The sequence below is a fragment of the Toxotes jaculatrix genome, chromosome 3 (genome assembly GCF_017976425.1).
Source record: "Toxotes jaculatrix isolate fToxJac2 chromosome 3, fToxJac2.pri, whole genome shotgun sequence".
NCBI classification, from domain to species: Eukaryota; Metazoa; Chordata; class Actinopteri; family Toxotidae; genus Toxotes; species Toxotes jaculatrix.
This window is the reverse complement of record NC_054396.1, coordinates 22,453,269-22,466,491: the sequence shown is the minus strand read 5'-3', so window position 1 is coordinate 22,466,491 and position 13,223 is coordinate 22,453,269. Positions and strand designations below refer to the sequence as shown.

General features: G+C 39.7%; 1 protein-coding gene across 1 annotated transcript; it reads left to right on the top strand.

Moving 5' to 3' along the window:
• The first annotated feature begins 10,644 nt into the window (after nt 1-10,644).
• Nucleotides 10,645-13,154, top strand: LOC121179045 (elastase-1-like). The gene is made up of 8 exons (XM_041033625.1): nt 10,645-10,786; nt 11,072-11,169; nt 11,349-11,449; nt 11,916-12,041; nt 12,138-12,274; nt 12,383-12,525; nt 12,752-12,901; nt 13,051-13,154. The coding sequence occupies exons 1-8, from the start codon at nt 10,747-10,749 to the stop codon at nt 13,060-13,062; spliced, it is 807 nt and encodes a 268-aa protein (XP_040889559.1). The 5' UTR covers nt 10,645-10,746; the 3' UTR covers nt 13,063-13,154.
• The last annotated feature ends 69 nt before the right edge of the window (nt 13,155-13,223 follow it).

Below are 13,223 nucleotides of genomic sequence, written 5' to 3'. Positions count from 1 at the left end.
CTTTTTTAAAATTTAAATATTCAGATCAAGATGTTTCTCTGTTAACTCACGGCCAAGCACAGTGGCATTTTATTTTAATTATTTGTCCTTAGTACCGATGATGAAAAGGCACTGAACATGGCTTTTGAGAGTGTTCATGTGTAATTTCCAAGAAGAAGAGCAATTTTTCTGGTGCATCTAGTAGCTCATAAACACAGTACACTGGGGTAAGTTCAAAACAGTAAACACTGTCAGTGTAGCAGCAGATTCTTTAAGGGGCAGGAATGAAAATGAAAAAGTGTAATTCTCCACCATGCAAAGTTTAGGTAAATTTTTGCAGCATCTCAGTGCAGATCTAGAGCTGACCAGACAGGTAGCAACTAGAGGGGCGCTTGGTCAGCTTGTAGTGGAAGCATCCCATTAGGGCACAAATACATTCTAGTTTAATAACACAAAAAGGGGTCACTTCAGCACACATACTGTATAGAGGAACTTACTACATGCTGTATTTACTTTGTAAAACAGTTTTATACAGTTTGTAATCAATTATTTATCCAATACATATGCATACATGTACAAATGTTTATTGCATACATGCATGTCTGCATGCACATAGTTGTAAACAGGCTCACACAAATCCCTGAACAAATCTATTTTCTCCCCTGACCAGTTCTATGTAGCTGGCTGAACGGAACATCCAAATATGTCAGATTGAGTGAGTGAGCCAAACACAGGCAATAAGGCAGATGTGTCGCAAGACTGCCAGTGCCAAATCTGTCATAGAAACCATATTGCCAAGAGGCGAGGAGAGCTCACCCATGAAATTGTTCATAACGCGTCCATAATTGCCATTTGCCATAGTATTGACTATGACAATGTGGCAGTCATCTATAAAGCCCACATCTTATATTGATCAGCAGTGCTGGGAAGATGAGCCATGCTCTGTTCCAGTGAGGTGATGTGAATTCTGGGTAGACATTTTGAAGCAGTGACACACGTTGGGTTGACATTACCGTAGATATTAAATTACTGAGGTGCATTTTGATAGTTCGTGCTGGGCTGTACACTTACCTTAGGTTTCATGATGGTTGTCTCTGCCACAGTGATATTGGAGTAGCTTACTGAGAGGATACCTCTGTCCACTTACATTATTCTGAGGGCTATGAGAGTTTAATGCTCCTCAGAGATACCTGGATGAATAGGCCTTTCTCACAAAATTGTTTTTCAGTGCATCTTTCATTGCAGGCTGCTCTATTTCCATGCACTGACACTATGAAAGTAGGGCTTTGTTTTACAGGGAACTTTGAAAGCTCAAAAGTTGAAAAGAAATGTTTGATTTATTGACAGCACTTCAAGTGCTTCATGAATGCAGAATGGCTTAACTATACCAACTCATCAAGTAAGAGGTAGCGTAAAAATGAAACCACTGTTCATGTACTCTGATTATCAGTTATCTTTGTGCTTCAGTAAGAGTATCTTTACAGTGTTTGTTTTACCATGACATTTAAACATGATCAGCTTGTGAAGGAAACCCTGCCACAGAAATTCAATTACAGAATTAGAACTTGCTACCACTCCCTAACTGATTGTATGGTTTTTTAATACAATTATAGATTTAAACAAAATCTCTGTTATTTGTGTTGCAATGATCATATAAAGGGTCATTTAAATTTGTACTTATAAAGAGTAAAACAGGCCTGTTTTTTCTTGTTAGTTGAGAAAGACAAAAAAAAAATATATTGACTGGGTCTTTAAATGCAAGCGATAAGAATTAGGGGTGCTTTTCGCTGTACAGAAAAGCACTGAGTGGTGCTGACACATTAATGACAGCTAGCCCTTTTTGAATGCTTCCACATAGATGCATGAAAATAAAAAGCAAGACATTGCAACACTATTTTATGTGCTCCCATAAAATAGGGTTTCCTCTTTGTTGGGGTTATTTGCTTTTCTTCTCTATTTCCTCTGCTATAAACAATTATGTCAACAGCCTCTATTGTGATTGGCCAGTTCCTGAAACGTGCACCAAAAAAGATGAGTGTATCACCTCTCTGAGGAAGTATGAGAGAAAGTTAATAAGTATTTTGAAGGTTACCACAAGGGAGACTTGCTCCAGTGGAGCAACTTTTGCAACTGACCATTTTTTAAACTGCTGTGATTATATATGGCAACCATAACTAGGCACGCTTTCTTCACCTTTCCAAAACCAAAATATCCAAAAGCAAAAGTGCAATGAATGGATTAATCAGTGTGTGTACATTGAGTAAGTGTTCTTTCCAAAACCAAACAGCATAAAATTAACTAAACCCATTACTTCGTTGGATTAAATGTTTCTTGTTTTCCTAGAACACCCACTGTGTAGGAATCAAGATGCTAAAGATTAGGGTAACTATATCAGCTCTATCCTACTCTTTGGTGCAATTATTACTTAACTGGCTAGCTAGCTACAGCTGTTAAAAGCTAGCATCAGTCTTCATTTCAGTCAACAAAACCAATGGTTATCAGGCAGAAATGAAAAGCCTTCTTTTCCTGTTGACGTTAAATACTAGTAGTTAAAAAAATGAAAATGAACAAGTACTGAATTGTAAATCTGCCACCATCATTGCAAACACATGTGCAGTGCCAAGCTTGACAGTAGCAATAATAACTAAGGGGGGTGAGGCTAAGCTAAGGGTTAGTTATTAATACAAATGGCAAATGTGTCAGTAACAATAACACTACATTTTACGGCATTACAGATTAGTTGACTGTAATGCAAACTGTTTCAGTCCTGATCTGTGTGTTTTTAGGATTAGGCTACTATTGCATACATGAGTATGGTAGAGCACTTGCAAAACTGGTTCATGTTAGCACATGGGAAACAAGAGGTTTGTCTCCATAACACTTTGTGAGGTCGGGTCTCCTTTAATATTTCATTTGGATTACACTAGTGGTGAGAGTAAGCTTGCACACATGGGAAGATTATCCAGTCCCTCCACTCCTCTCTTCTCTTCTCTTCTCCTCTCCTCTCCTCTCCCTTGTGTCCTCCTTCCTTTCAGCTCACTCCATGCAGATTGGCTTTTACTTTGGCCAAGGTTACATGGTGTGCCAACCAACTCAGAGGGAGCTGGCAGGGAATATGAATACACTCTGGGGTCCCATTGACAAGTCTCTTTAGTTATCGTTGGGCAAGCAGGACACAGAGGGAGCGAGAGGCTCTTGACCCTGATGATTCGAGTCAGTTTCAAACCCACACCAAGAACCTGCTTGCAAGCAACTGTTGTCTTGGTACTTGTCCAGAGCATGACATCATCAAAACGGTGACAGACAAGGTCTTCATGGACAGATGGTCGTTAGATCCAATAATGAGTATCTGCAGGTTCCAGCCCAGACAAATGCGTACCACCCTAGTGGGCAATGATCATTATCAGTCAAGGACGCCTTCATTGATAGCAGGGGAATCCATCAACAGAAAGCTCTTTGTGAATCAACCCACCAAAATGCTTTCTCCCTCAAATGAAGTTATACTTAGGCATATGCAGCTTTGAAAGGGTAATACTTCCATACGTCCCTGAGCTTGTAACCTATTATTATGCTCCTACCATGTGTTTCAAGAGCAAATCATGCCAGGCTAATGCTCAGCACAAAGTTTACAACCCTCTGTGCATCTATTTTTCATGCTGGCAATTGCCTAGTCAGGCTCTTAAGGGAATCGCCTGCAGAAATAATTCACACACCAAATGACAGAGCGATTGTTACCTAGGAAGAAAATAGCCATCCTTACTTGGATCTTCAATTCTGGTATGCGTCTGTTCAGTGACTAAGTCTACAGTTGAAATTTGGACTTATTGCTAAAAGGCATTGCCATTATACCTGAAGTGACTTTGATATCAGTGTCTGGTTGGCGCAGATGAAGGACATGGAGGAATGCAATTTGTGGATGAGGAGGTAGTGTCATCTCACCACTGCTATTTCTACCCCTGTTAGAGTGGTTGATTGGGTCTGAACATGGGTTATTCATCTGTGTCTCCAGTTCAATACAACAGCAGGTCTCTCCGCTGCAAGATTGATTCTCTGCCCATGGAAGAAAAGTTTTAGAATCATCATCCACAAACTTTGTGCGCTTACAGCCTCAGGCTGAGTGTCATCAGATATTTGGAGAGCTGGTAATGTGAGACCTTTACACTTATTTTACACTTACTGTGTTGACATTTTAACAAATCGAGGCACCAGGAAAAACCAGTGAAATGTTTCAGTTAATGTACTGTTGCGACTATTTTGGCTCGCAGGCAGATTCTCTTTTCACCACCGACGTCTAAAACAATACAGCTACATTTACGTTTTATATTTTAGAAGGTAAACCAATGATTGCACTACTTCTTTATATATTTTTTTTACAAGCAAAACAAGCAGCTCAGAATTGCTGCTAATTGTGGATTTGGTGAAGACTTGTGAGCTCATTACTGCTACACAGTTTTGAGTGATTTCTATTGTCCACAGCTGAAACCCCATTAAGGGAGAGCATGGGAATTTCACCTCACTCCCTTGCACACCAATCTCTACTTTCCTGAGGAGTGCGAAAGAACATTTAAATTAGCCTTAAGGAGGAATTAATCCTAATGACTTCTACTCATTAACAACTAATTAAATATTCACATGCAGGCCTCACTCTTACACCCCCACACCCCCTCTTTGTCTTTGTCTCTTATTTCATTGGTGGTCTGCTACACAGTACTCTGCATGTATGAGATATGGGCTTAGCAAAATGGGCACCTAGTCTATGATATGACATGAAAGGAATTAGTTTTCATTGAAGAGATAATTGAAAATTAAATCGCCAGCAATTACTTTTTACTGCTGACCACGTAGTGTGCTTATATGGGTACTTATTGTGAATGAGTTCACATTGATTTTCATTAAAATTTTGAAATGCAGGATTTTCAAGCTCTGTATTAAAATTTCACACGTGAAATGCTAAGGAATGTTGTCAAAAAAATAATTTTTAAAAAAGAAGGAAAAAAAACATGCTCTAAGTCTGTTGTGAGAGAGGCACAGATATTCTTGATATAGACATTCTGAGATTCCCTTTCTATGATTTACCAAGCAGCTCACTGGCCACATAGGCCACAATCAATAGCTTTAACCCACATTGTTAGCTCTGCAGGACAGAATGAAATACAGAGGCAAGGGATGAGTAAAGCATCTCCGCTACTATTAGAATAGATCAGTATGTAGCAGTGAAAACCAGACAAAATATCTCAGTGTATCAGTCAAGTGAAGATCCTGCACTTAAAAATGTTGTGTGCAGTTTCAGTGAACATGGTCCATTTACCTTAGGCTACGGTGTAGGTTTGTTGCATTACAACAATTTAAATAACACACCACTCTGTCTCATTACACCTTAAGGCTCTCCTCAAGGTGGCAGCTGACTTTATTGCTGTAAATCCAAATCTTTTAAAATGCAAAAGTCTGGAAATAGGACTTGCATATGATTTTTTTATTTTATTGCAATGATGATCATACAAAACATCCACAGCATCCTTTGATCATGTTTATATGCATATGCATCATTATATGCATTATACAACAAGAAAAACACAAGGGCCTGTCCATTCACTCGCCATTCTAACTTCATTTCCTTTGACTATGCAGAATCATTGAAGTCCAAGTTAATTTTCTCCTCTCTAACTTCCGCTCATAATGTAGACAGTAGTCATGCATGAAAGTAATATTGCACAGACCAGTGAAGCTGTGAGATTGCATTCTCTGTCTCTCTGTACTTCCAATTGTCAGTGGTAAGAAGTGATTGACAGAATACAGGATAGATTTGGAAATCAGACGTTTGCTCAGTGTCAGAACTCTGTTGTTAAACTCATGTCATCTTCAGACATCAAACAGCCCAATTTCACCACATTAATCCATCACTTTAACACATCTGAATTATATGTTAGCTTTGATGGTTTATTATAATGTGGGGAAAAAATGTGTTAATTGTATGAAAGACACATTAGTCTACAAATTAACGAGTTACAGTTATCACAGCACACTTATTCAAACTGACTGACGCTCTCTCTGTTAAATTGTGCTAATTGACATATAGTTATTTTCTCCCTTTTCCCTTGGGGAATAATTATGTTGACAGCCAGTGACAGGTATGAATGTGCAGTGCAATGAAAAACATGCTTTACAAAACAGTTGCACAAGCTCCCCTCATTGTTGTATGTGCTTGTTTTAATTAGATTTCCATGTAACGCTTACATCCCTGTGGGCCGTAAATGCTGCTTTTTACTTATCGTGTCAATATATTTTAAAATATTTTATGCAACGTTCAAACTTTTGTTGGGTGATATTTTTTCTTTTTTTCCAGTAGAAAATTTTAATCAGCATGTCCAGTTGAGGAGCAGATATTGGATTTTAAAGGACCTAATAACCCAACCACTGGCACACATAGTGTGACAAGGATGAAGCAACATGGTAGGCCAGTTTTTAATCACCTTTCCACCTCCCTCTATCACTCAGTGAGGGAGGTTTGGAGCAGCAGCCTCCTTTTCCACTCCAGTAGACCTTATCACTGCTGCAGCCGAGGGCCAGGACCCAGCAGCACGGCAGCAGCTGAGACCGGGGCAGAAGGGGAACAGGGGAGAGGTAACAGGCAAGCAGCTAGAGGTGAAAGCAGCAGCAGCCACTGGAAGACGGAGATGGATGAACAGTACTCTGCAGGATCAATCATGCCACAGCAGATCATCTTTCTCCAGGAGCACGTTACTGCTGCTGCACCACTTCGTCCCTGCCCCCCATAAACCACATCACCCCACCGTCTATATGGCATCTTTTTGCCAGATATATATATAGCGAGAGGCAGACTGAAAGAAGAGAGAGGAAGGAAACATGAGAGGGGCAGTTAGCTGGTGTGGCTTCTTCAGAGAGAGAGAGAGAAAGAGAGAGGGAAGGGTTGGGGGTAGTAGTAGGATGTATTGATTGTTTTCACTGTGTTATAATTGCAATTAAAGGTTGCAAACAGCCCAGTGGATCAGTTTCTTTGCTGTCACCCAGCAGGACACATGGCAGTGCTGATGCATCCCTACACATTTCCTCAGCCAGCAAGGAAAAGTGCTAATGCACTGTCGGCCCCTGTAGACTCTGTGTAGATTAGTGTCAGGGTGTGCAGTAATTTAGCGCTGCAACTCTTCACACATCACATCTAAACAAAGTATTTTACTGACAAATAACACCACAGCCTCAAAGAGATGAAAGGAGAAGTAGCAGTGCTAACTACTTGTTATACTCTAAGGTCACAGAAGACAAAAAGTGCATTTTAATTGGAATCTATTCTTTGCCCTTATGTGAATGTCAAAATGTCCTTACCACCCTTTTGTCCTTGATACTTTATCTTTTTCTGATACTGAAATAGTTGAAGGCTGTATTACATTACATCTGTAAACATTTTGTTTGTGAGGTTTTGTTCAGTGAACCATACAAATGTTCATCAAGCGCAGCACAGTTCTGCCAACAATCACAAAGAGCCTGTTCTTAAAGCTTCAGGATATTTATGTTTATTTATGTTTCTGGACAGTCTAGGGCTCTTGTGCAAAGTCAACCCATGAAGAAATAATGCAAAAAAAATGTGAAATAATAGTGATGTGCTAACTGCAAAAATGTTATTCTGCACACTACAAATCAAGTTATTAAATGTCTGCCAAGCTGTATTTATCAATACTTTTAAATTAAATTATTAGGTTGAATGTAAACATGCGCGCTCATAGTGATAGAGCCACAAAGAATTATCACCCACCTCTGCAGATTCCCTCAATTCTACAGGGCGTTTTCGCATTTCTCAGGTGATTATTTTGGTATTTCAGCCTGCAGCTATAGTGTTTTGGTTCACTCTGACTGGCTCTCATCAACCTCACAAGTGTTTTCAGTGTAAAAGCTCTAAAAACCCACTAGCTGCCAAGCAATAAGTGACAGAAAGTTAGTGACTAGCTTGTGAACTTAGTGGCGCATTAAACAGCTAAAGAGACAGATTTGTCCCTCGGGAGTGTTGTGGAGAGCTAAACGGAGCTAATAGAAGTCTGTGTTGGACTTACAGCATATTCATCAGGTGGAAACATGACACCAAAGGAATGCTAATGTTGCTAATCTCCTTGATGTCTAAATATGTCAGTTGTTACCAGCTTGTTCTGCTGCCCCCAGGTGGCAAAAAAAAAAAAAAAAAAAAAATCAATTACAGTAATGCTGCTTTGAAGGCACAGATGAAAAAATAAGTGTGAACAAATACAATGAAGGAATAAAAAGCAAATCTTTCAGCTACTGGCTGTCCCCGATGTACTGAACAGCATTTTTTTTTAGCTAATAATGAATATCTGCTAATACCTCAGATCATGCTGTGTTTGTCTCAAAATACCCTCAGTTCCTGTGTTATATTCTGTGCCTCTGGATTTCTAATGTAAACAGCATCACATGCCAGCATTAATAACAGAGCGTGCTGGAATGAATGACTGTACACTAGCAGCAGTGTTAGTTTCTTTTAACTGTGTTTGAGACTCTGACAACAGTTTGAGCTTTTCAAATAGTGTCACATTGACATAATCAACAGTTACCCTGCGATAACCCTCCCTGACTTTCTATCACAGTCCCAATCAGTGCATCCCATTAATTTTTTTGGAACCTCAATTTCCTGCCCGTGTGTGAGACATCTTTATGGGAACCAAATCGACTGTTCATTAACGAGAGGAAGCTGTATCAAGAACAAACATCTTTAATTAACACATCCCCAGCACTTCCTGTCTTTGATCTCCCCACTTGATTTATGCCTCTGCAAGAAAAGGCTGGGGCGGTGGAGGGGAACGCGTGGAGTTCGGAGGGGACAAAGATGCTCTATGAGAAAATAGCAAAATTGTGGAGCCCCTGTTGATCAGGAAGTCTTGCAGCATTAGGAACTTTTCCCTGTGTCAGGGGGCCTGCTCAATTACCAGTCAGCATAGCTATCTCTTTAATAGCCTGATAAGGCAATAATCCAAAATCCATACAGTTTTAATGACTTTCTGTCTAATTAAGGACTGTTTTATAAAAGACAGACATCACAGGCCTTCCCATTGTCCAGAAATCTATTGTTGGAAATATCAGCATGACCAGTTAAGAACTACTAAATGGCTTTTAAATAGTGTTAATATATATATACTAATTAGAGACTTACTGTCATCATCAAGTAATCTATCTATGATTCTACTGTTCAGTGTCAGAGAGGTCAGAGCGAAACAGAGGAGAGAAATCTTCTGTAACTTAGTTCTCACACTGGATTTAAATCTTTCCAGCTGGGAATGTAGATTTTGACTTTGTCTTCAACTGTTTCTCTCATCTCGTTTTAGTGCTACACCAAAGTCTGCAACAAATTTAAAATTGACTTGCCTGAGGATTTTGGGGATTGAAATGGAAATCCCAGGACTACATGTCATCTGTCACTCTCCTGTGAAGCGTAGAGACAGTATGTGGCCGAGTAGAGATTCTGTGTGTTTGTTAGACTTTAGCCTCCTCTAGTGTTGAGCTGTGAAACTGCCCTGTTTGTCACCACTGCATTAACTCATAATCCCATTGTATGCAGAGTCAAGATCATTTATTATTTGATTTCTGTCCCAAATCATAAACTGTAAACGAAACATAGCAAAGTTTCATTATATGTCTTTGTAAAGAAATTATAGTAATATAGTAATTATATAGTAATAGTATAGTAATTATAGTTTCTCAAACTACTGCTCTCACTTTGCATTTTTCTTTCTCATTTTTGTATTTATAAAAAACAACCACTTGATGAAGGACAGGTAATATCACCTGGTCATTAAACTCAAATAAACTTTTTGACTCAGACTGAATTCCACAGCTCCAAATGTCACTATTCCCATCTTTATTTACTCAGTACTTCAGTGATATCTTTAAAGTTTTGGACTTAAAAAAAACATTTGCCAAAACAAGTTTACAGATTAATCAGCTTTGGGAATGTTCTAGAATGTTTTTCACATTTTAGTTTCCGTAATGTGGCCTATCACTGTGGTCAGATTTTGATTTGTTGTTTTTCAGGTATTCAGAGCAAAATTTCAGTTCTTCTAATGTCTCATGGGTCCTTGAAAAATGGTAAAAGAGAAAAAAACATCTGCTGTAGACTACTTCTCAAAGAATCACTTGGGACAAGAAGATGGCACAGCATGCTTACTTCACACTTTGCACTTCACATAACTCACACTGGTTCAAGCGGACATGATTATTATGTGATGTAAATAAAGACTTGCACTCTATTTCATCAGAAAATTCATTTTAAGGTTTCAAATTTGAGACTGACAACAAACATTATTTTCTATATAAATATATGCCAAAGGACAAAACTAGGATGTTTGTCATCATTTCATACGGTCATGCAGCCATGAGGTCAGCCAGTCAAAAATATGTTTTTCTTCCCAGAAAGAGTTGCCTAAAATAGATCTGGTGGATTTTAACAGCCAAAATACATTCATAAAAACCTTTCCATGACCATTGAGACACTATGACTCATGTCATTCAGATATACTTGTTTATGTGTCATTCTTCATTCTGAACCATTTTTTACTGGCCAAAGCAGGAGGTACGTGTGGTAACCGACTGTGATAACACTGTGTGTGACAGACCACAGGTGCATACCTGGCTTTTGTCACAGGGGAAAGAACAGCCACACTTTTCCACAGCAGCTGAAGGTCAAGTTGAGGTATAAAAGAAAGAGAGAAGCATTCAGTCCGTGCAGGAACATTCGGATGCACAGCAGATATGCTCAGGTTTCTGGTGTTGACAAGTCTCGCAGCCGTGGGTAAGAAAATGACAGAACACACTGCGCTATATAACCATTCATTATTGATCTCTTACTGCCTCTTTCGCTCTCTTACTCTCTATCAGTCAGTCTATCAATCACTCTCTCGGTCTCCCAGTCAGTCACCCATTTTTAGTTTAGTCAACACACAGGTGTTCCAGATAATCTGATCTACCAGTACACTCTGGATGCCCTAATTTCTCCTTTCCTCTTTCTGTAGGTGGAAAGTAAATAGTATTCTGGGAAACCATGATAAATCAAACCTCTGTTTTGTTTTTTAACCAGTGCTGGCTGAGCTGGAGCCCCAGCCCAGGTACCTGGAGGACAACTTTGAAAGGGTTGTGGGAGGAGAGGTGGCCAGACCCAACTCCTGGCCCTGGCAGGTAACCTGCTGTAACACAAAGTCAAAAATTGCATGTTTGAGCACATGCATTGTTTCAGCAGAAAAATATGAATGACGTTCAGGGCCTGTGTCACTGCCATCAAAATGGATTCATGTATTACTCATGAATGAATTTGGTCATATTTTCATACATACTCAGGCCTGTTTTTTTCCACTTAGATCTCTCTTCAGTACAAATCTGGCAGCAACTATTACCACACATGTGGAGGAACACTGATTGAGAAGGGCTGGGTTATGACTGCTGCTCATTGTGTGGACAGGTAACGCAATGATTAACTAGTACACAGACTTAGTAATCGCTGGCTGTATGAATTTTAGTTGCATATATATACATTTTTTTGATTACTTTGCCATAAACACGAAGAATAGCAGTATTTGTTCAAAAGTAATTTATTACTCCTATCTTGAGACCCAGCTCTAATTTATTGCAGTGTCTTTAAATGTCACCAGCATGAGGACACTTCTCCTAGCCTCATTTGTAACTGTCACATACCAAAGGGGATTCATTTATTTGATTAGAAAGAAAACATCAACACAACATCAAAACAAAAACAAAACCAGAAGTCAGTTAATGGTGTTTTGTGGTCTTTATTTCTTTGCATCAGTTTACTGTAATGAGAGCTCACAAGCCTCTAGCTGACTCACAATTAGTCATTTGAGTCACATCTGCATCTAACTGTTGACAATATTGTGTTTCTTGTTGCTTCTTTTTTTAAAATATTACAGCAACAGGATCTGGCGCGTCGCTCTTGGTGAACATGACCTCAACGCCTACAGTGGCAGCGAGCAGATCCTGGAAGTCAGCCGTGTTTACATCCATCCCAAATGGGACTCCGAGAAAGTGTCTAATGGGTGAGGGCTATTTTTTTGTTTTTCCAGAGTTTTTCCAGTAGTGTCGTACCTTTACAAAGTTACTCTTGTTCCTCCTGTTTGACTGTTCCACCTTAGGTACGACATTGCCCTGCTGCGCCTGTCCTCTGATGCCACCCTGAACTCCTACGTCCAGCTGGGCTCTCTGCCTCCCTCCGGGCAGGTTCTGCCCAACAACAACCTCTGCTACATCACTGGATGGGGACGCACCTCCAGTGAGTTGACTGCATGATCCCTCTGGGCACCTGTCAGTTTCAGTACCGTGGTCGGGTCCTTTCTATGAAACTCAACGTATCTTATCTTTCCCATTTTACCATGTCTAGCTGGTGGCAGTCTGTCCTCCCAGCTCAAGCAGGCCTATCTTCCTGTGGTCGACTACCAGACCTGCTCCAGCAGTGGCTGGTGGGGCAGCACTGTCAAGACCACCATGGTGTGTGCTGGTGGTGGTGCTGAGTCTGGATGCAATGTGAGTCTCCTTCATGTGAAAAAGAAAACTAGAAAACTAAAGCTCAGCCTCTGTAAAGTCATATAGACTTATGTTACTTGTACTTAGATGAGTTTTATCATTTGTATGCCACTGAAGTACTAGAGTGAAGTGATAATAGTGTACTGTTTGTGTAATTATGAATACACCACTAAAATCATTATGTCAATAATACTGAAGATGCTCTCTTTAATCTAAATCCTCTCAGGGTGACTCTGGTGGCCCTCTGAACTGCCTGGTTAATGGAAAATACTATGTCCATGGTATTGCCAGCTTTGTGTCCAGTTTTGGATGCAATTTTCCCAAGAAGCCCACTGTCTTCACCCGCGTGTCCGCCTACATCGAATGGATGGACTCGGTTAGTATGAGGGATGTGTGCATTTATGAGATGGTATGGAATAACATTTTAAAGGTCTTCTGATTTGACTACAATAGGTATAAGTTTTATGGAATTTATTGAATCTTGTGATATCATTTACATGTCTGATCAGCACTCCTTTTTTTCAGATTATGGTGTAAGGACAGAGACCATACTCAACCATGTTTTCATCCACTGCGCTTCTTCGCTCGTCTGGCCTCAATTCACAAAAATAAACCTGATTGAAATTTTGTGCTACGACTCTTTTTTTTTTTTTTTAATCAGAAAGTTTATGCAACCAAGGTTGTGATGTCGCAACATG